Genomic DNA, 27,002 nt, shown 5'->3' with positions numbered 1-27,002 from the left:
GGAAAGCATCCAAAAAAATTGAAAAACATTATTATTATTATTATTATCTTAATACCACTGTATAATGTTGTTTTTTTAATGAAATGAATATGAAAAGTATTATATTATTGATAACGATGTGATTACTAAAAAAATGCTGTATATTTGAAAATAGCTTTATTTTCTTAACTTGTATTTTATTTTTATGTGTTGTATCTTTAAATAATTTAACAACAATAGCTTAAATATAATTATGACATTTACAACAATTTACATAAATGACAAATTGAGAAACTAATAAAATCATTTATTTTATTATAATATTTTTTTTTTCTTGACACACAAATACATAAGACACAAATTATAATTTATTTATAAATAAAATAATCAATTACAATATGAATGACAATAAAATAATAAAATAAACTATATATTAATCTATCTTTTCCTAAAATTTGTAACTTATAATTTATTTTCTTTTTAATATTTTAAAAAATTAAACTTATTTGTCAAAAAATTGCGTTTGATTATATAATTTATTTTATTGTATATCATTGTTATATAATAAATTTTTTGAAAATAAATTATATTATATAATATTAAATTCATATTAACATATCCCTCTCTCTCTCTCTCTCTCTCTCTCTCTCTCTCTCTCTCTCTCTCTCTCTCTCTCTCTCTCTCTCTCTCTCTCTGTAATGTTTGTAAGTAATTTTTGTAATAAATAATTATAATAACATTTAATTAATGATATGTTTTTTCATTAAATTTGTTTAATGACAGACACTTTATTATTTTAGAAAATTGTTTTCTAATTAATTGATTTTTAAAATAAATTTTTTGTTTTTTCTATTGTTTGTTTTTAGTTTAAAATAAGAAAAAAATATTTTTAGCTGTAATATTTAGACATATAATAATAATATTTTTAATGTTAAATCAATTATAAGAATTTAGTAATAAAAAATAAAATATTAATTTTAAATTATTAAAATAAGTCTCTTTTTATTTATTAGTATAACATTTATTATTAATTATTATTAATCGTAATCTTCATTAATTTTATTTAGTTATAAATTGTAAATCATGAATATTAATTATAAATTGTTAATTTTTCTTTATAAAAACACAACATAATTGGTATCAAATTTATTATATATATTATAAATTATATTTAAAAAATTATAATAATAATAATTTACAATATAATAACATTTGAAAATATTCATTTTTTTAAAAAACAATTATGTAAAACAAAACAAAACTTTATAGTGTTAAATAATTAATTATATCTTAAATTTATAATAATGTTAATAAAAAATTATAATTACTTTCAACGTTAATCTTTTGTTTGTAATAAAAAAATCTATTAAAAGTCTAAAACTAACTATAATTAACCGACAAAATCATTATAAAATAAAATAAATAAATAAATAAAAAGCACTAAATCCAAAAAAAAATAAAAATAAAAGTCTTTCAAAATTTATTCTATTAGACATCAGACACAGTAATTAAATTTATATAAAAAGAAAATATATTTATAAATATATTTAACAACAAATTTTTTGTTTTAAAGTTTAAAAACATTATTGTACTAAAAAATACAGTATTACTTTGCAAAATAAGTTTTTAGAGCTTATAGTTATGTAAAACAAATTCAAAATTATGTATTTCTTATTAGATTTACGTATAAATAACAGAAAAAAACATTCATCCAATTAATTTTTTTCTATATTTTATTTGAATTTTGATGTTTATATATTTAATACTATACTGTATTTTTTTGCTGCTTTAATTAAGCCTTTATTCCTAAAGAAAAACACAGCACACATGTAGTAGACATACAGTTTCCCAAATGTATATTATTAAACACATAGACACACATATACAGCAAAAATCAATAATCTCTACCAAAAATCTCAATGTGTGTCCAATTCTTTGCACTCATTTTGTAGAATATTCTTTCGTTTATATATTTGTTAGACAGTAATGCTGTGTATGTGTGCGCTCAACGATCAGAGACACATATTTTTTGGACTCTCTCTCTCTCTCTYTCTCTCTCTCTCTCTCTCTCTCTCTCTCTCTCTCTCTCTCTCTCTCTCTCTCTCACTCACACACACACACACACACACACACACACACACACACACACACACACACACACACACACACACACACACACACACACACACACACACACACACACACACACACACACTGTCAGAATACTGTCACTGTTTAGTCATACCATACTTGGCCTTTATTTTGCTTATTGACTGTGAACAAGTGGTGCACACATACACACACTATCTCCTGTATAACTACATTCCCTTATTTACTGTATGTTATACTGAAAAGTAAAATTGCTTTTCATCTAATGGTACGATGAATTTTGTTATACTGGTATTTAGAAAAACATATAATACTGTAACTAAAGTGTTATGTAATGTTGTGTGTGTGTATATATGTAGTGTGTATACTATATATACTATATAAATAAAATTTTAGACAAAATTTACCAAACAATGAAACCTTTTGACATTTGTATTAATATACAGTAACAAACAAAAAAATTCAATTCAATTCACATTTGTAATTTAAATCAATAGAGACAGCAATGCAAAACTATGAACCATAAATAAATCACAAAATCTATTATAATTATATTTATAAAATGCAGAATAATAGTAATACTAATAATGATAATATTGCAGAATATTATTGTTTTTGTTTGCTTGAATTATACTTGTCTTAGATTTAGTTATTAAAATAGATAATAATCTGATAGAAACACAAACAAAATAAATCAAATATATTATATATATATACAGTATAAGCATAGTATAATATATTATACGAGATATACTGTAAATTATATAAACTTATTTATTATTGCAAATTAATGTCAATTCATGGTATGATCTGATTTTCTGCATTTACTCTCTCTTTCTTTCTTTYTYTCTCTCTCTCTTTCTCTATACCAGTGTTTATATATATATATATATATATATATATACTGTATTGTTGCTGTTGTTGTTGTCTTTCATGTCGTTTCTCGTGAATATAATCACTGATCTAATCGCGCGCACAGTTAGATAGATAGCGAGAAAGCGACTGTCGGTTTTTACTACATCCCCATTGTGTTGCCAATAGTGACGGTTTAGCTTATGTAACATACATTAAGAGAGAGAGAGAGAGAGAGAGTGTGTATGTGCCGTTTGGTAAGTGCCGAGAGTGTGTGTGTGTCAGTGTTGTGTTGTATTCACACATAAAAATTGAATTCACATATGAATGACAACTTCAATGAGTGAACGACGACTACCACTACTACTACTACTCATACAATACTCATAAGCGTTAAATAGACTCACAAATAGAGAGAAGAGAGAAATAGATAGTGAGTGAAGTGTTTATTATTATTTAGTGTATTAATAATAATAATAATAATAATATTAAAATAATAATAACAATGACAACAAAATAAAAAAAAATATTTTATATAGAGTATATTAATTTTTTTTGTAAAATTTCGACATACATTATATAATACTGTATGAATTTCTAGTATATTTTAAAATTTAAAATTATATTGATATATTGTATATATATAACATTTAAAAAATAATATTTTATATAAACTGCCAATATACAGTATTTAAATTAATTAATATAACATTAAAATAAAATTATATATATGTATAATAATAATAATAACTAATGTGTAACATATATTTAATATCGTGCAATTGAACTTAATTCATAATAGTAACAAATAAAAATATTATTTTGCTAATATTTATTTATAGTTTTCAATTAAGTAAATATAATAATAATAAAATTCATATACAAATAAAATACAATGTATAATATATGGAATTAATATTTTTTATTTATAAAATATATCTATTTACAAGTTAGTCAAATATTTATATTTATTAAAATAAAATATTAGAATATAAATTATTATATTCAAAATGTATCGCTGACAACAAATAAATTTTATGTACAAATAAGAAAAATTAAATAATAATAATCTCACAAAAAAATAATAATTTAATCAAATTCTGTGATGTTATGTATTAATCGATTGTTTTGTTGTTGACATTAATTCAAAAGATTGTCTCATTTTGTTGTTGTTGTTGTTAATGCACTATTATTGCATATATATTATATATATATATCTCACTATATAAATAAATGTGTGTATGTTTTATAATTGATTGATATCTTTTAGTGGTTCTAATCACTCAACGATTATATGGCATATATACAATATATACTGTATATACTGATGCGGTAACAGTAGTTAAACTGAATTGAGTGGTCAGTTATCTTCCAGCAAAATATATATATATAACATTGCTTCACTATATATTATATATATATATATATATACAGATACACATACACATACACATCATAATAAACATCATATTCAATGTTATCAACACTATTGCATCTTTTATATCTATCATGTCTTATACCCATTGCTTATACAGGTTAGTTAAGTTTTCTATGTATATATAAACATATATAAACAACAATAATAAAACTATTAAAAATTTTATAGCATATAAATTATATTTATAAAAAAATAACCTAGTCTAATTTTGTTAATGTGTTATTGATTTTTAAGCGCTGTCTACTATGTTTACTTAAAGCTAGACAACAATAAAAAACACGAGTCTATTAATTGTTGTCCTAGACTATCTATTGATATATATATGAAATGTTATACATATAATAATATTATATATAAAAAATTTTAGTCTACAAAAAATACTGTATAAATTTCTATTGGTATATATTTAATAGATGACTGTATCAAATAAATAATGATGTTTTTCCATTAAAACAAAACTGATTATATTGATGGTGTTATTATTATTTATATATATTTTTTGTTTATGTTTTTTTTTAAAAAATAATAATAAATGATATAAAAATTTTACTGTCATTTTTGGCTTTCATTACGTTTATGACTATTATGATTATTATGATGATTATGATGGTTATTATATATTTTAATATAATATTATTTAGTATTGTTTGATACGGATGTGTCTTTTAAGAGTGAGTGATATATGCGATTAATATTTTATTTTTGTCTCTTTTATATTATTATTATTATTATTGTATTATTTATTATAACATCTATGAATCTATCTGTCATTCATATATAATAATTTACACAATTAATTTAAAATATATATATATACAAACACATTATAATTTATAAATATATACAGTAGTTTATTGCAATATAAACATACATTATTTTTGTACAATACATAAAATATTTCTCATTTATTATTAATCATATTAGACGACTAATTGAGTATATTTTTTACATGCAATTCCTATAAATATCGTAGTATATCATATACTGTATAAATATTATATATATATATTATTACACTTATTAAGCTTAATATAGCATAGCAAATACATAACGTAAAACAACAACAAAATATAATGTAATTTTTTTCTATTCATTGTACTATAATAAACTATAGATTATATGCAAAACAAGTTTGCATATTTATATAATTTAAATATTGTATTATACACACTATGTAGACAACAAAATAAGTGCTGAAAATAATCAATAAATTTATGTGATATGTATTTTGTATATTTTATTAAAGAATTTTTTTAATTATAAATAATAGTCATTTTTAGGCGTTTTCCATATATATATATTTATGCTATATATATATATATATAACTTATAATAAAAATATGTGTATAAGTTATACAGTATAACGTACACAATAGCTAATCAATTTGAAAATTTATAAATAATGAGTTTAACTGTAGTGGTGTTGGTGTACATTATATGTCTTATCTTGAAAACAACTCATTTGATATTCAATATTTTTTATGTTGTTTTTTGGGGAATAAACTCATATATTTTTATCATATAATATATAAATATAATATTATTCATATGATAGCTGAATAGTAAACAGAAAATTTTTCAGTTAAATAATAAAATAATAAGATTTCTCGTATGTTTATGCAATATATTGTATAATACATATAAATTTTATATTTAAAATATATAAATAATATTATTCTTAAATATCTATTTTAGTGAAAGTAATAGAGATAAATGATTTTTGGTGTATTATAATATTATGCATATATGTATCGTTTACTATATGTATCCTACAATATATATATAGTATATATCATAAAAACATGTATATAAAAAATTGCCATAAAAATTTATGTTATAATTTGAGAGAATACAATACAATACATGATTTTCTTTAAATGTTATATAAAAAATATAAGTTATACTGTTTTTTGAGTAAACATAGTATATATATATTATTTGATTCATTCTAACAAAAGTCTAAAAAAAATTCAAACCTAACCTTATTTTTTGTGTTGCAAAAAAATATATCATAAATACATTTTCCACTCGTAGTTGTTGTCGTTGTAATACTTGACAGTAAAACAAATATATTGAAAAATAAATAAAAAAAAGTATAAAATTCTTTTTATAACTTTAATTCAAGAAAAAACATTTCAAAATATCACGAAATTTTTTAGGAATATTAGATATATATATATATACAGTACTATATATATATAATATATATATGTCTCTGAGTGTACATAATATTTATTTTAAAAGACACACACAGTTATAACTTATATACAGTATATATACTGTATATATATTATAGATCAATACAGTAGTAGAATATGAAGGCTTAGGTTGCCTGTACTGTGGATTTTGCATTAAAAATTTAATCTTAACATCAATAGTGAAAATGTTTTGAAGAAAAAAAATTGAAAGAATTTAATTTATGAGTTATATATATATATATAATATTTTACAATAAATATAACGGCAAATGTATTGAGTAGTGCCGTATTATTCACACCCTAAACATTGTAAGCAAACTATTTGTCTCACATATCTCTCTCTCTCTCTTTCTTTCAATACAATTGCCAAATGACTGGCATTAAAGCCTCTATTTTTTTTGTTACTGTTGTACAACAACTCCCTCAGCTTGAGTGAGTTGACGGGCTTTTTTGGATATACACAACAGTATAATACAGTATTAACAAAACTACAGTACATTTATATAAAGTTTCCATTTGAAAACATAGTGACATTTTTGCTATATAAAAATCTACTATACTTTTTACTTTAAAATATATTAGACATATTATACATCTATATGGATCATACATTTAGGTGGAGTTAATTTAATGGCGTGAAGTGGGAGAGAGAGAGAGAAAGAAAGAAAGAGAGAGAGATTTCAAAGTTTAAATAAGTAATTGAAAAGAGTGAGTGAGTAATATTGAAAAAGGGGTGCAAATAGTTTTTTTTATATATTTTTTTGAAACCATTTACTATTTATTCACTAATCTATTGTTAGTTTCAGTTGAAACACAATGTTTTCAAATTGAATGGAAAAAGAAAGAGAGAGAGAGAGAGAGAGAGAAATCAAATTTAATGCACTAAAATGTAGTACTAAAGTAAAAATATACAGTAATATAATGTTTATCATTATTATTATATACAATATAATATATAAAAATTGAATTGTGAAAAGATATTTAAGCTTAACTCCAGTGTCCAAAAAATACATACAGAATATTCCTAAATATTTTATACAATTGTGAGTTTATTTTACTGTAATGTATTGTGTTTTGTATACAATTTATTAACTACATATTATAGATATAGATATATATATATATATATATAATATATTACATAATACATAAATATATAATATTATAAATACTAAATAATATACTGGAGTTTTCAATAGAGTATTATTATTATTAAATAAATAAAAACACATTTATTAAATAATTTGTGGCATCTGAAGACTTCTCCAGTGTGTTGGAGACTCTTATGTAACGTATAAAACCTCTCAAACAAACATTATTTTAGTGTAAAGTGAGTGATTGAGAGAGAGAGAGAGAGAGAGAGAGAGAGAGAGAGAGAGAGAGAGAGAGAGAGAGAGAGAGAGAGAGAGAGAGAGAGAGAGAGAGAGAGAAAGAGAGAGAGAGAGAGAAAGAGAGAGTAAAAAATCTGCAAATTTTTTGTTGACCTCATTTTTCATTTAATAGCATAAATTGATATAATATATACTGTAGTTAATATATATACAGTATAAACAGTGAACAATATTTATCAGATAAAAATTGAAAAGTTAAAATAAGGTTTTTCTTTAAAATTTAATCCATCAAACTATTTGAATGTTTGTTAAAAAAAATTAAATTTTGCCATTCATTCACTATTACTATTATACAGTATTTACAATACATATGATACATACAATTTAACTTTGTTTGTGATAAAAATCTTTATTATTATTATTAACATAGTGTATACAATTTAATACAGTATACAATGTATGCATTTTTATTAGTATACTGTATATAATTTTTATTTCAATTTTATTAAAGACATTAAAGACAACAATTAGTTATATCATATATTATACTACTGTAAGACTAGATTAGTGATATCATTGTAATATAACAATTACTATTACTACTGATATTATTATTATTATGACTACTACTACTACTACTACTATAAATACTACTATTTTATACAATAGTAAAATGTTTAGCCAAAAATACATTAATATTTTATTGATTGTCCGTTAAAATAGCGTACGATTCGCATATTATATCTCTAGTAATATAATAATAGTTATAGTAGTCATGAAATCCTATTCTCCATTAACTAAGTTATAACATACAGTATATATACAAACATAAATATATAAGATATATAGCATATATACGGTATATATATATATATATATAAACACAGTTTGTTTTATTCCCTTTCCACGCCATATACGCCAGTATTAGTGAATATAATATATGACTCGAGCTATTCATTCAAATTCAATTTGCTTTAAATTGATTTAAATAAAATCTCTATCCATTTGGCCCACAAAACAAGTTAAATAAAGGTTTAAAGATATAAAGGTTTTAAGAATATATATATATATATATATTAACTGTATATACAATATCCAATATATAATATTAAAAACATATATATACTATATATATATATATATATATATATATATATATATATATATATGAAAACATCACGACTATCGATTTAAAATATTTTTGTATGTCTTACTACACACATATCTATATACATATACATACAGTAGTAATATATATATAATAAAGTAAATAAATCAATAGATTTTTTACTCTCTTGAATATATCCATAATATTAAAAATATATATAAAGTTTATTGAACAGAGTATAACTTAAAATATTAGTATTATGGTAGTATATTAAATTTAAAATACATTATATTATTAATATAAATTTTATATGAAATCTGTATACTTGATGCTGTATAATACCACTATTCACATACTATATTTTTAATACAGTAATGTTTATATGAAAACTTGCAATTTTGATATATATTATATAGTCATATAACAAAATTCAATATATAATTTGATTTTATACACTATTACTATTACTATATTATTATTACTATAGTTCAATATATCAAAATTTACTTATAATGTACTGTACAAAATATTATTAATAAGATATATATATATATATATATATATATAATATTTTTCATAGAAATTATAAATTAAATTATATCAATAATATCATCTAATTGATGTATGCAATGCAAATTAATATAAATATTATTTAATTAGTTTAGTTGATATGAATTTTTAATAAAAAAAACTATAAAAACTTAGAAGTTATAAAATATTAATAAATTTTATTTGTTAGTAATAAAAATGTTATTTTAACTTTTATTATTAAAAAACAAATTTAATCTCCCAATTGAATTACAGAAAAAATATAATTGACATTTTTATATCGTTTTATTATCTTTCACTCTCACTATATGTTTACTTACTTTTTTATTTCTAAATAATGCATATAAATATTATAAAAAAAAATAATATTAAATAAATACATTTTTATATATTTTTTCATATTATAAAAAATTATTTAATATTCAGAAAATTGATTAAAAATATTAATTTAATAAAAAAAATTAAATAAGATATATTCATTTAATATTCACATATTATACTGTACATACAAAAATATGAATGTATAATATGCAAATATTTAAATTTAAGACTAAATATTTTTTTATTAATTAGTATTAATATATCAATAATATAAATTTTATGAATTTTTAAAAATTTTTATTAGAATAATTTAAATTTAATTTAAATGGATTTATTTATTTAATTAAATTAAAAAACTTTATATATTCAATATATTTGTTATCATTAGTCTTTAGAAAAAACATATTTGTTATTATCTTGTTATCTACACATTTGACAATACAATTACATTATATAACTACTTTTAGCTAACAATCTATACATTAAGTAATCATCATTTGCATATTATTTAACCTTAAACATACATACAAATTCACACACACACATAAAGCGTGCACTGGGATGTCATACAATTGTAAATATGTTATACTAAAAAAATAAGTTTCTAATGATATAATAACAAAAAAAATTAATACATTTTATCAATTTTTTAAAATTATGTTGTTTATTTTTTAAAAAAAATTTATAACAGGTTTAATGTTATACATATATTAGCTAATTATACTAAAAAGTTTCTTTTATTATTTTCATCATTAGTGTTTGTCTATATAAAATTGTATTAAATACATTATTTTATCATCTATTAATATTTATTATAATAGTCTATATTTTATTATTAGTATATTTAAATATTTATAATATAGCAAAATACTATTTGATAATATTATTAAGCGAAATAATAATACAGGTTAAGCATACCTAATTAATATAATTACATTAATATTAATAATAATAAAAAAAATCTATTGCCATTATTATTAATGATTATTTAATTAAAAATTAAAATAATAATTAAATCTAGATAAAATACTATATTTTAGATATTATATATTGTAGTTAATTACTAAATAAATTCATTATAAATCCATATACTTAGTATTATAAGTTAATTTATAAAGTTCAATATAAATCAATAAATATTTAATCATTTATAATATATTTGTTACTAAAAACACAAATTTTAATTTATTTGATTTTATCTAAAAAAAGATTCAATGTGAATTATTTAAATAACTATTAATAATTTTTTTTGTATGTAGAATTAATTTTATAACTTAATATATAAATATTTATTTGTAGTTTTTTTTATTAAATTAAAAAAATAAAATAAATTAAAATCTATATTAAACTTAAGATTTTGCCCCAAAATAAATAGTGATAATTAGTTATTAGTAAAATACAGTAAATTTTTAGTCTAACTTTTTTTTCTGCTGTTTATATTTATGACTTTAGGTCTCGAATTAAACTCATTTATCAAACACTTTGAGCCTTTATATTATGACAACCATAAGCTCCGGAACCAACACTCGCGCGTCAAACGACACCTCCAAAGCCTTCAAACGCATGAGTCGACTGACCAGTCGGCTCACGGCGATCGACATCACGGCCTCAATGGGCGACACAATGCACACAACGAGATTAGACTCAACTTTTCGGCACACAATCGACTGTTTCGGCTCGTCATCAGAGCCGACAACTCTGTGTTCACACCGGATGTTGTGTTTGAGTCCACAACTAAAGGTGCCTTAAATTATGACACCAATAATATCATCAAAGGATATCTCGAAGGTATGTACAGTATATATAAACATTTGACATTCAAATGATAAAAACAAATGAATTTTATATTAATTTTGAAATTTATAATTTTAAAAAGTTATTTGAATTAATTTTTTTATATTACTAAAAAAATCAAAACTTCATTAATTATTAATATAATAATAATTAATTTAATCAATTTTATATTATTTGATTAATTTATATATATATATATAATATTTTTTTTATAAAAATCAATACTACAAAAGTTTTAATATTTTTTATTTTTAGTTGTGATATATTTTTAGAAATTTTTATTTTATAAAATTATACACTTTAGACTAAGTAAATTCATAATAAATTATTTTATAGTTTCCATAAAATAAATTTTGTCATTTAATTAAATCACATTTCAATATTTAATGTTTCCTTATAAAATCGTATAAATTATATTATACAAAATTATATATATATATATATTTACATTAAATAATCAAATATTAAATATTCATCATAAAATATTTAAAACTAAATGCATATATAAATCATATATATATTAGAACTAAAAGGTTTTACACTACTATATCACTGAATATCCATTAATGTTTGCCATCCTTTTTAGCATTAATTTGAATTCAATTCCCATATTGAATGTCCAAACATAATAATGAGAGGAAAAAATAATATGAATTACAATAAATGCAAATATTTATACAATAGTAAAATCTAAACTCATTTTGCATAACTAAATATCCAATATGGATAAAAAAATATTAATTTARAAAATTTATACATTTGCATTGACTAAATCATTAATATATGTATTCAAAAAAGTGTGAGCATTTGTAAATGTATTAAATACTTTACTTATTTACAAATGTTTTGAGAGATTAAATATTGTTTTATGCAAATAATTAATGTTGATATATATATATACTGCTGATATATATTATATTATATTATACTATATATATATATATTGAATATATAATTCAGTGTAATATATATGTTACACTTTGCTATTTTAATAACTCAGTATTCATATTAATGATTATAATTTCAATGCTAAAATTATTTAATAGTTTTTTAAGGAATGCAGATTATATTAAAATAAATAAATATTTTCTTAATTAATTTTAAGTACTGTGTATATATATTTATTTATGCATAATAAATTTTAATTTTCCTGATATATTAATTTTTATTTATAGTATAAAGTAATTTTTAATAAAATCTAAAATAATAATACAATATTATCTATTTAAAGTATTGTCTGTTATATTTAATATTTATTAATTTCATAATGTTTTTTAAATAATTTTGTTTTGGTAAATAAATTTCAATTCTAATAATTTTGTTTATTTATTCTAGAGATTATTACTTTCCTAGTATTGCTATTACAAACTAATAAAAAAAAATTTTTAWAATAAAAGCAAAATATAAATATAGTATTTGGTTAATTTTCTAATGAATTACTAATATCTATTAAAGTTAATGTTAAATACACTATTTTTGTTATACATATCCTGAAAATACTGTATAATTTTTAAAAATTACTTTTAATACTGTAGAAGATATATTTATTATGAGTCCAATTAGATTATTATTCACAAAATATTTATTCAACCAAATTACTAATAATTATTACTGTTTTAATATTTAATTTATTTTTAAATAAATAAGGTATTATTATTGCAATGTTATGTTATTCAAATAAACTAATTTAGATTTTAATTTATTAAAATTTTAAATAAAATAAGTAATAATTATAATAATATTAGATATTACTGTATTATATTTATTTATATTAATTCTAATATTTATAGAAATAAATTAACGTATAAATCAACATTAATCATAATACCTTTTTGAAATATAATCAAAAATCAGTACATGCTATCTAATAATTGAAAAATATTAATAACTTATACACAGAATATTCCGTGAAAAACATGTTATTATTAATTACTAAGGATTTCCTATTACTGATGTAAATAGTAGTGGAAATGGGAAGAGAGAGAGAGAGAGAGAGAGAGAGAGAGAGAGAAATGTAAACATGATTTCAATATTAATTTATAGGCAACAAAAATAAGTTGCGTTAAACTAAAATTTTTCATAATCAGATTAAATGTTCAATTATTTTGTTTATTAGAAAAATAAAAAAGTTTTTGACACATAAAAGATTATTCTATACTATACTTTAGTATAATTTTTGTTTATTTAATATAAATACAAAACATATGACATATACTGTAATAAAAATTAATTATAAAAATGTTTTACAAGTTTGTACAGTATATGAAGTTTAGCTTACTTTGTAGTCTATGTGTTGTTTAAACAGTTTTTTTCAAATTTAATTAATTTTCCTCTACTTTTCATTTGCATTACTTTTTTCTGAACAGATAATGAAGACTCAGTCATTGAGGGTGTCATCACTGCCGACGGTCTGATCGACGGTCACATCCAGACGCCAACTGAAGAGTACTTCATAGAGCCGGCCAACCGTTACTTTGATACACAAGAGTTTCATTCAATTATCTATTTGTTGTCGGCTGTGGTCTTCCCAAAGATTAACAAAAATGTTTGCCAATATTTACACAGTTATGGCATCAGATTAGACAATAGTATTAGTAGTAGTGGTGGTGGTGTCGATGATAACAAAAACAGTGCCGATTATAACAACAACAATAATAATATTAATATTAATAACGATGATAATGATAATAACAATATTAAYATTAATAGCCAACGCTCAAGGCCTAGACATAGCCTGAGCCACATGTGCCACAAATATAGCGATCAGAGCCGCTGTCATAACTGTTCCCATTCCGGTGAGGCGACTATTAATAGGAAAAGAGTTGACATTAAAAATAATTACATTTTAGCCAATAGTCTTAATAATAGCAGCAATAGTAGTGGTGGTGGCGATAATGTTAATGATGTGGACGACAGTAATAGTGATAATATGAAGGACTTTAATACTAAAAATACTACTAATAATAATAATAATAATGTTGACGAATATATTACCATTGCTGATTATGACAACGATACTGTTAATAATGGCAACAGTAGTTTTCGTAATGGTATAACCGTTAACGTTGGTGGTGTTGGTGATGGTATTGGTGACGGTGGTAGTGATGGCGATGATGAACAGCCTATCGATTATTTGTTTAGTCAATTAATCAGCGGATCAATGAATGGCAAGAAGAAACTGAAGCGTATGGCAAACAACGTTAAGAGTGGCGACAAAAGAGTGTATAATAAATATAATAATAATAATATTATTAATAAAAAGTTTGATAACTTAAGAGATGGTGAACGTCGTCGACAGGCATTAATTGGTGATAAGCGTCGCGTCAAACGAGATAAGACCGGTGCGGACAGTAAGATGACAATTGGTGGTCAGTTTGATGACACTTATAAGTCGAGTGTCAAAACAAATGCCAAAAACAGTTTTGGAGAGAAAGGAAAGTCATATTATTATCGGGATAGAGATTCGCTTCATTATACTGAATCAGATGCCTATGGCGTTAGGGCTGTCCATAGGACCCATTGGTCGGAGGATAGGCTCGACAGGCATGTAGTAATTGATCCCAAAAAGACTACGTGTATGTTATATCTACAGGCGGACCATCTTTTCTATGAGAAAATGGGTTCAGACGAAGCATGCATTGAGGCCATGACCCGACACGTCCAGAAAGTTAATAGTATCTACAGAAACACTGGTAAGTAATATAATAYTAGTAGGCCTGTGCTTRAGCTATATATTTACACACACAAAAAAAATTACCTTATGATTTTGATGGCTAGTTAACTTTAATATCAGCTCATATATCATATAACAAATATATATATATATATACTGTATATAGATATATTGGTATAACCAGTACCTCTATAACATAGAAAATATAATTTAAAGTACTGTATACTATAATAGCGTTTTTTATATATATAAAAACACTATTATAGTAAAGTTTGTTAAAGATATACAGTAGTTTATATATATATGCTGTATATATACTGTACAGTATATATTATATAAATAGTACTTCAGTGACTTCATATTTTTTGGCTATATAATATATAATAATATTGATATAAACTGATCATTTATTGCCATATACCTCCCGGTGCTTTCTAGGATATACAGTATGTGTGCAAAGTTATCGTATTATTTCTTTTTTTTTGTTGATGTTTTTGTTTGATGATGTCGTTGTTGTTGCTCTCTTTTGATATCACAAATACACTGTTAATATAACATAACAAATAACATGAAAAATCTAGAGCCATAATAAGAGAGAGAGAGAGAGAGAGAGAGAGAGAGAGAGAGAGAGAGAGAGAGAGAGAGAGAGAGAGAGAGAGAGAGAGAGAGAGAGAGAGAGAGAGAGAATCTGTTCTCAATTTAATTGATTTTTTCCGGTTTTGAGTTTAAGAATTGTTATATATATATCTATATATACAATCTATTTACTATTGATATATATATATAAGTTATTGTTTTGGACAATAATACTGTATATTATTTTTATATCTATTGAAAAAAAGACAAATGCTTGTAAATTTATATTACTATTTTATATATATTTTTTTGAAATAAAAGTATAYGGTTTGTTGACTAAAAAATAAAAATGATTCAATTATGATATTTTTTTTAGTATCCCTGTGTGTATGTGTGTGTATAATGTTTATGATATAAAACTGATTTTTTTCGTGTGTTTTACTATAATATTACCAAAGTGTTCGCTGTATTTGTTTGGCCAAACCATAAGAGGTTATTATTGTTAACAATATTTTTCTATAATAAATTTAATTAAGTTTCAACATAGAGTATAGTTTTTTTTGTTGAGTAGTATAGTACTGTATATTTGGTTTAGTTTATTAGATTATGTTAAACTATTTCATATATCATATACAATAAGTTATGACACATTTTCAGTTACAGTTGTGTCCAACACTACAATACATACTGTTTTTTAATCAATTGGCTAATTATGAAACTGCGGCACATATTGTCTGTCAAAGAATATTATACGATATGCACTCTTAATAAGTGTAAATCATTTGTAATTTATTCACTTATAGAGAGAGAGAGAGAGAGAGAGAGAGAGAGAGAGAGAGAGAGTCAATGAGTTTCTCTCTCATCTCTCATCCCATTCATGTCATTAAGTATTGGATTTTCATGTGATTTCTTAAGACTTTTATTTCATTTGATTTCTCGCATTCTTTTGGATCACTTATTGCTTATATTCTTCTTGTTATCCATTATTAGCTCTTCTCATCTCTCATCAGAAAATGAATGGGATTTATAGGAATTGTCTTTCCTTTTATATGTCTTCCACTTTTTCGCTCTCATCTCAAGTTTTACGGCTATTATTATTTGCGTACAAATAATGAGTGAGTGAGTGAGTCAGAGAGAGAGAGATAGAGAGAGAKAGAYAGAGAGAGAGAGAGAGAGAGAGAGAGAGAGAGAGAGAGAGAGAGAGAGAGAGAGATTGAGTGTAACCCACAAAAACTTTATGTCATCAAAATTGCAAACCAAAAGTTCATTATTGAATCGATTGTACCAAATATACTGTTGATATATACAGTATATTACAGAATATTCTGTTATTTAGAGCTGTTTTACTATTTTCGAGATTTAAGTGGAATACTATATATATATATATATATATATCTGTCTATATTTATTTTGAATGGAAATAATAAATAAATTTTAATCAAAGAGTTTCATTTTATTTGTTGATGACCTGATAAAAACCGTTATATCTATACAACACTACACAGTAAACCAGTCTCTCCTACTAATGTCACTCCTATTTTAAGTGCCATCGTTTTCACTTACAAAAAGTAAATAGACATTTATATATCTATAATATATATATATATATAATAAATAGATATAATGTACATTTTATTTTACTGATTTTACGGGTTTTAATTTATTTTTTGTTGTTCAACTTATTTTGCAATCGATAATGTAAAGCATTAAATTTATATATAATATATACAGTATATATATATATATATATATTTCAAATATATCATTTGCCATAATTAACAACCCGTTTGTATGCAATAAACCGAATGTGATTTTTTTGGTATTTTGATAATAAATTTTGTGCGTTTAGCCAAAGTAAGAGAGAGAGAGAGAGAGAGAGAGAGAGAGAGAGAGAATTAATTATAATTTTAATTTAATCTCATATATAATGAATAAAGATTTAGTAAATGTACAAAATAATGAGCAATAATAATAATATATTAGCAGTGTGTGTATAAATATATTTATGTATAGCAAGTGTATGTATGTACTGTATGTAGGATATAGATATTGTTTAACAATATCTATAGCCTACRCACACACACATATATATATATATATATATATTATATATAAATCAATTTCATTTTATTAGTTTATGGTTTTTCTGTATAACATTAATATTTAAGTAATATAATAATAGATGCAATAAAAATGTTAATTTTGAAACATATGTATATTTGAAACTTATTTATGCAATGAATTCAATTTCATAAATACTAAATTTCATGATTTTTTTTGTTAAATGTCGAAAAATAAATAAAATTTTGTTTTTTTATAAATCTAAATGTCGATAAACATATAGAATGTATAGTATATACAAACATATATCATATCATTTGCCAATTATAATGACTATTTTGATATTAGTTATACATATATATCATTTATGTTTTGAAAACTGACAAAATAGATATAACTGTAGGAAATATAATACAAATTTGATAAATTATTGTCATTGAGTGAGTGAGTGAGTGAGTGGGAGAGGGAAAAAAGTAAAAAATATTGGATAGTATTTAATAATATATGATATTAACAATATATATATATATATATATATATATTATACTGTATATATATAGCGGAAAGTTTTCAAATGATATATAATATATATATATATATATAAATATATCTCTATATTTTGTTGTTAAAAAATTTTTCAATTTATTATATATACTATTAGTGTTTTGCAACATAAAATTATTACTCAAGAAAAATAACAAAAAATAACAAAAACGATACTGAAAATTATTAGTTCATATTTGTGTTATTGAGCCCATTGAGCTATGATAATACTTAGCTGTATATGGATGTATGAGTGAGTAAGTTAGTTAGAAAGAGAGAGAGAGAGAGAGAGAGAGAGAGAGAGAGAGAGAGAGATGATTGAAGCAGTTATAGGAAAAGGCCTGATCGATATATCAGCTGTGAAAATCATGGCTTCAATATAATATATAACTGTATGATATATATATATATATAACTATTATATATAAATATATTTGGTGAGTGAACTGGCATATATTGCACTAAAGTTTGTTGTCGGATATATGTGTGGAAATTAGTATAACGATAACGTGTTAAGTATAGTAGATTAGAGAGATATTTCAAACACACAAACTATAGTCTAATGACTTATTGATCAGTCAAACACTCAATTGGTATCCTATTATATATCGTATATAAGTCTTTAGGATATAAATTCTCTTTATTTTATATATATATGGCATATAACTTATACATCAATATATTCTATATATATATGAAATGATATATATATATATATATATATATAAAGTAAACTACAATTTAATAGCAAAATTAATTATTTTAATAGATTTTTAATAATATATTCAAATAGTATATATAAGAATCTGTTCCCGATTTTTAAAAAAATTATTTCTATAATTCCCTCTTTAAATTGTATAGTTAAATTTTTTAGAATTCTGGACCAAATTATCTTAAAGGTCTTGGTTAACTTAATGCTGTTGCTTTCTAACCAGATAAAGGTAGACAAGCATCTTGGAGAAAAAGAACTGGATGGTGAATATCAATGATATTTAAGATAATTTCATTAATCATCATAAATTATGTCAAATTTCGATTATCTCTCTCTCTCTCTCTCTCTCTCTCTCTCTCTCTATAGCTAGAAAAATGTGATTCAACACACACACACACACACACACACTTACTCACTCACTATTTCTCTGTTTGATTCCTATTTAATGGTAATACTTATAGATGTCAATAGCATTTTTAAATCGATTTTTAAATAGCAATTTATTTATCGCATACACACTATACTTGTAATATTAATAGTATACATAAAATTTTGTTGTATGCAAACTCATGTTTTTTAAACACAGAATATTCTCTAAATAGCAATAAAAATATCATGCACACTCATATAGATATATWTATTATATATATATTTTATTTAATACCATTTTTATAGCGATATATTCATGTACTGTATATTATAGTATATACCGTATGTAATATWATATTTTGTTAACATTTTTCTCYGTTTGTGTACTGTATTGGCATAATAGCAAATACACGGATCAAATAATAATAATATAAATATATATATATATATTTTTAGATGCAAGTATTGCATCTATATTATATAAAAACATGTACACATTTATTTCTATAAGAAAAATATAACTAATATATTATTATTATTGTAAAATTTTGACAGAAATATAAAATGAATATGAATTCTATATATACATTGATATTACTATTAGTATTACTTTTTTTATACGGTATGAATATTATTATTATTATATTTTTATAAAAAAAATATTTTCTAAATATAATAAATATTAAAAAACTTTTTCTTTTATATTAATATTTTTCTTATTAAATATACTTTATTATTCATATAGAGATTCCTATATTTATAATAATATAAAAAAACTTGTGTAAATTTTTTTATCCAATATTTAAATCACTTATATTTATTTTTGTTTAGTTTGTTTAATAATAAATTCAATAAATGAATTTTAGTATAGTAGTCACAATATATATATTTTTAGCAAAAAAATAATCACTACTTATGTATTCATTTTCATTCATTTTTACATAATATAAAACATAAATTGCAAATACAGTACAGTATATCTATAGAATATGTATAATAATAATCTGATAAAAAATTTGAATTATATAATAACTAACTTTACATTGAAATATAAACAAACATGTATTARAAAATAAATTATTAAAAATTATTTTAAATATTTATTGAATGCATAATATTATGTTTCTGTAGATAATAAAGCGATAAAAATTTATTATATCTACAAAAGTTATTAAAAGTTATTAAATAAAGTTATTATGTTTTAAAATAATTATATAAAATTTAATTAAAAAGAAGATTTTATTAAAATTAGTTATATAATATATAGTAAAATTTAAAATAGACATATTAATAGAAATTAAAATAATTTTTTAATAAACAACATATTAATAAATATTATTTTTAATGTTTATATGTATTATATGTTTTTCTTGTATTTCAATCTCACAAATAAACATAATAATAATAATAATAATAATAATATAAATGAATAAAATTTAATAATAGCAACCAAAACAATATAAATAATTTATTGCATTTAAACATAATTCATTGTCATAAAACTACTATTAATATAAATTTTAATATTATTATTGTTTATATAAATAAATTAATCTTAAAAAACTACTAAAAATACATAATAAATGTAAAATATTATTATTATAGATAGTATATTTCATATCATTTTTAAAAAATGACTAAATTATTAATTCAGTAAAATGTATAACAATTTCAACTATTTATATATCATTATTTATAAAATATAAATAATAAATATTTATATTAAAATTATAAAAAATATATATTATTTAATATAAATATTCTAATTAAATAATTTTTTYTAAAAAATTAGCAACCAAAATACATAACCAAAAAAAATTGAATAATAACAAAAAATATCAAAAGTTAAATTTATGAAAAAAATAATAATAAATAATTATAAATAAATAATTATATATATATATTGATATATAGATTTTGATCTGGATGGTCGTCCCGATAATATATCGTTTTTGATAAAACGCATCAAAGTTCATACGGTCGACGCCCTAAAAGATCCGGAATATCGTTATCCGGGTAACTATGGGGTCGAAAAGTTTCTGGAATTATTCTCAGAGGAAGATTACGACGCCTTTTGTTTGGCTTATATGTTCACTTACCGGGACTTCGAGGGCGGAACACTCGGTCTCGCCTGGACTGGGGATCTCAAAAATGCCGGCGGAGTTTGCGAAAAAAATGGAGTAAGTGATGGACGACTAAATTGATTTTATTATTATTATTTAATTAATATTAATTTTATTACTACTATAGAGTAGAGTAGTATAGAAATATTTTTTTCATCAATAATAAATTTTATTTTTATAATATTAGTTGCAAACAAACAATTAGTTTAGTATATTATATAAAAATATAACGTGATTGAGATCATAAAATTTGAATCTATGTAACAATTATTGTTCTCTATTTTTTTATTTTAGTTTTTTGTTGTTGTTATTTTGTTTCTTATTTTATGTTTTTTTATTTTATTTATTTGTTATAACGATTACTATGGCTAAAAATAATATTGTAAATGATGTAGAAGCAGTAGTAGTAGTAGTAGTTATAGTAAATAAAATTGTTATAATATGTACATTAAAAAATACTTAACTGTTATATCGAGTTATGTTTGATAAATGTCTTATCAAAGTATGTGTTTTGCTATTATTCAATATATATTGAATAGCATTCAATTGTTAACAATTTTTTTTGCTTCTCAATGTTGATATAAGTTTATATATATATATATAGTATATATAAAATTATATTTTACGAGATTAAGTGTAAATTAATATTTGTTCGTTAAATAAATAAGTTTTTTTATACAAGTTATACCTAATATACACACAATATATAAAGTTTATCTATTGGTTTACTTAATATATAATATTAAAAAAAATGTTTTTATATTGTGCAATATTTATATAGTATTATTTTGTGCTAACTATCAGCAAATATAATAATTTTCATATAAATGAAAATGACTATATAGCAAGGCAATTTTATTTAACTGATAAAAACTAGTAGACGATTTAACAAAATAATATTTATTTAACATTAAATTAAATATTATAATAATTTATTGTATTTTATCATGTTTTTCAATTAAAATAATATAATAATTTTTTTTCTGTACTATCATTTTTAAAAGATATTTATTAAATTAATTGTATACTATAAAACTGTATTAACTAAATATTTATATACAACGATATAATAGTTATATATATATATTACGATTTTCTATGTGTGCTAATATAATTTTATCGCTTATTTCACACATTTTTTACTTTTATATTTGTCCAATATATATATATATATATTTTTATTTAGTTATTTATTTTTATTTTGGCTTATATTGTAAGCAATGCACGTAAATATATAAATAGACTGAGAGTGAAGTGRAATTGATTTTTTTGTGTGTTTGTTGTTTAGTTTGCTGTTGTTATTTTCTGTACATATATTAATACACCATATAATATATATATATATATAATACTGTATAGATATACATATATACATTAATCAATATGAAGCGCATGAAATAGCCTTGCTCATTTATCACAATTGATTTATGCGGCTTAAATATTTAGTAGAATATGAATTTTATATATCATATATTATATACAGTACTATATATATATACTGTATGATAAATATAATGAATTTTGCGATAGTAATAAAATATTATACGTTTGATATGTATTATATATATATATATAACTAAACACAAACAAAACAAAGTTATAATAATAATTTATTGAATTCATTGTCTATTTTTGTTTTTGTGTTTTTTTTGTTGTTGTTTTGCTATTCTCAACACTTTCTATTTTCAATGGATTTATACTTTTATAATATTATTGTTATTTTAAACTATAAAATTCATGGCATGTGTTGTCCACTGCTATGAAAACATAAATATATATATATATATTATATAATAGAGTATATGTAGGTTTTCATAATAATAATAATAATAATAATAATTTTATTATTATTATTATATATAACATACAGTATTATACGATACAATATAAAATTGGTTTTTCATTGAAAAACATAACACTTTTCCGTTTAATTTAATTTAAGCACTTGTTTTAAGTGCATTCATATTTTATTTTGAAGTTTTCTAAAAATGTAAACATAATATAATTTATACAATAATAAACTTTATTATTTGAATATCAATAGGAAAACAACATAATAATCATGATTTTAAAATTAAAATAATAATAATAATAATAATAGATGTTATAAAATTATGTTATAAAAACTATGACCAACAAAACAATAATAATAATAATACAAAATACCATAACAATACACACAGTAATCGTATAAAATAGCAAATTTCAAAATTATACACCAAATAGTATTACTTATATACTGTACATGAAATACATTTATATACCGTAATCTTATATATATATATATATATACAGTATATATATATATATATATATATATATATATATAGATATATATATATATATATATATACCACCAAAATATTGCTAATCGATATTAGTCTTGATTTAAGACAAAAAAGTGAGTTACCATTAGATGATTAAATATATTGCTATTAATGACAGTTAGTGTTATGTGTTTCCGAGTCATTGCTTTACGATTACGATATATATATATATATATACTTTGTTTATAAAGCTTTATATATATTAAGTTATATGTATATAATATTATACACTATTTATAAAATACTGTATATATACTCTATTGTTTATAAGTTATACTGTATATAATATGTCTACAATAATGAATGGCCAATAAAATAGACAATTGTTTTTGATTTTTTTTCCATTGATTATACCATTGATAAAACTAGATATCAGTCAACCGACTACCCGCACATAACACATATACACAAACATACATACATTTATTTAATGTGTGGATTAATTTACTATAAGTGTAACCCTCTAACTATAAAATTTAATTTCATGGAAAGGCATTTATTTTCATTTATTATTTAAAAATCACAAAAAAACATAATTATTTGATATCACTTACACATTAAATTAACTTTTTTTCAAACGGAAAAAACTTCAGTAGTATTATTGTATACAAATAATTACTGTCATTAAAAATGCAATGTATTATATTATTTATTTAAAAAAACATAGCTATAATTTTGATTGTTTTTTATATWRTACTAATTATATTAAGAGTATAATATATTGTATATACTGTAGTTTATTAATAATTTAATGAAATAATTACAAAATAATAATTGAATTTATTAATGTTTATTAATTATAATTAATATTTATTGATARATTAATATAAATAAAAAGTATAACCGTGGTCATATAATATGTACTTCTCWTTAAATATATTTTATTGTTTTTTTAAAAACGGTTAAAAGTATATATATTTTGAATATATCTGTAATAAATATAATTATGTATTTAATGAGAAACGCGGACCACTAGTTATATGTATTACTTAATTATAGATTCATAATTATTAACATTATTTTATATTTACTTTAAAATTACAGTTTTTGCACACATTTACATTACAAACAAATTGCAATACTAGTCAAATACTTGTAATTTACATTATATTGTAGTATTCAATATCTAATATAAAAATGTTTTTAATATCATTTATATGAATTCAATGCCCTAAAAATATATTTTCACTTAATTTATTTTAATTAATTATAACATAAACAAATAAAATTGTTCAATCATTAATTTTTATTATATTATTTTATTTTATTACATAAAATAATTTAAATTTGCCTAAAATTTCATTTGTAATTTTCGAAATTAACATCAATATTATATATATATATATATATATATATACTATATATATTCATTAATTATTTGAATTTTACATATGACTTATTTAATGGTAGTATTCATTAAAGATTTAAGTAAACATAATATTTAATCATTTAGTAATATAATTACTATAAATTATTTGTATATAAATATAAATATATAACGTTATAWCTTATATTATATTTTTAAACAGCATTATAGAGGAAGTTTGAAAAGTTTGAACACTGGTATCGTAACGCTATTGAATTATGGCAAACACGTGCCGCCAATCGTAAGTCACGTAACGCTCGCGCATGAAATCGGACACAACTTTGGGTCTCCGGTAAGGGATTTGTGTTGAAAACAATTATTTTTTACGATTATTATTATTATTATTATTATTATTTCTAGTGCACACATATTTATTTAAACTAACATTAATGTACACAATGTAAGCTCATTAGTAGTCATTATAATTCAATGACTTACCAACCAATTAGGCTACCATCTCACTTAACACTACTATCCATAGATTTTTAGCGACAATTATCTCCCCGCATACGAGATGTCCGCTAATGTGTTGCATATAAATGAGTGTCTAATGATAATAAATACATACATACAGTATATACTKATGCATTTATATTAACTATAATGTGTTTTACTATTAASAGTAAACCAATTTGTAATATAAAAGTTTATAATAAATTTATGTGTATGTGTGTGTTTAAAAAGTTTAGAAATATTAAAAGTAGTAAAATTTTATTATTATCATTAGCATAGTTGGYATTAAGCAAATTGAGTCCAAAATGATGGGCCAAAATTATGATTATGATTATTATTATTATTATGATATATTAAATCAGATATTTTATATGCACTTAGTTTTTCCAAATGCAGTTGTCTTAATGTTTATAATCATTTATTTTAAATGTATACTGCATTTAATGGTGAAAATTGTTTATTACCATGGATTTTAAGTATAACGTATATGTATATTATTTACTATTATTATTGTTTGCAAGATATTATAAAAATATACTTTTAAAAAAATTATGCTAAGATCACAAACATTTAGTAAGTTTATGAATAAGCGAATAATATATATATATATATATAAATTATAATTAGTATTATTTATTTTTTTATCTTTTTTCTAATTTATTCTAAGTTATCTTAATTTTTGGTTAAAAATCTATAAAAAAAACTACTTTATATGATTAGTATAATTTTATTAAATATTTAATAATACAAATTAAAAAAAATGTTTGCAATGGTTTGAATGAATACATAATTAAATTACTTAATATAAAAGTCATAACATAGAAAGTATTATCTCTATTTATATCCAATTGCCACAAAACAACTATAAAAATAAAASATAATTATTTAAATTGAATTTCATTTATTATTTATATAGATATATATATATATATATATACAATTTAGTTATATAGTTTTTCAATAATATGTTTATCAGCAATGATATATAAATACAGTATATTATACAATATATGTTACAAAAATACAATAAAATACTGTACCATATATTATAATAGATATAATAATTAGCATAATGTATATATGTATATATAAATCATACAATAATTATTGTTGATATCAT

General features: G+C 21.0%; 1 protein-coding gene across 1 annotated transcript in view; it reads left to right on the top strand.

The window, feature by feature from the left end:
* Window positions 1-4,414: 4,414 nt before the first annotated feature.
* LOC128955632 (disintegrin and metalloproteinase domain-containing protein 10-like) overlaps window positions 4,415-27,002 on the top strand; it is a 35,509-nt gene continuing 12,921 nt past the window's right edge. Inside the window, exons 1-5 of the mRNA XM_054301306.1 lie at window positions 4,415-4,475; window positions 11,338-11,673; window positions 14,046-15,371; window positions 21,528-21,793; window positions 25,593-25,721. Of these exons, the coding sequence (XP_054157281.1) occupies window positions 4,415-4,475; window positions 11,338-11,673; window positions 14,046-15,371; window positions 21,528-21,793; window positions 25,593-25,721 (2,118 nt within the window). The remainder of the gene's footprint in view (window positions 4,476-11,337; window positions 11,674-14,045; window positions 15,372-21,527; window positions 21,794-25,592; window positions 25,722-27,002) is intronic.

This window comes from Oppia nitens, unplaced genomic scaffold (assembly GCF_028296485.1).
Source record: "Oppia nitens isolate AA-2021 unplaced genomic scaffold, nextdenovo-longstitch-racon4-pilon3 scaffold2_pilon_pilon_pilon, whole genome shotgun sequence".
Classification (NCBI taxonomy): domain Eukaryota; kingdom Metazoa; phylum Arthropoda; class Arachnida; order Sarcoptiformes; family Oppiidae; genus Oppia; species Oppia nitens.
This window is presented reverse-complemented; position numbering and strand designations above follow the sequence as displayed.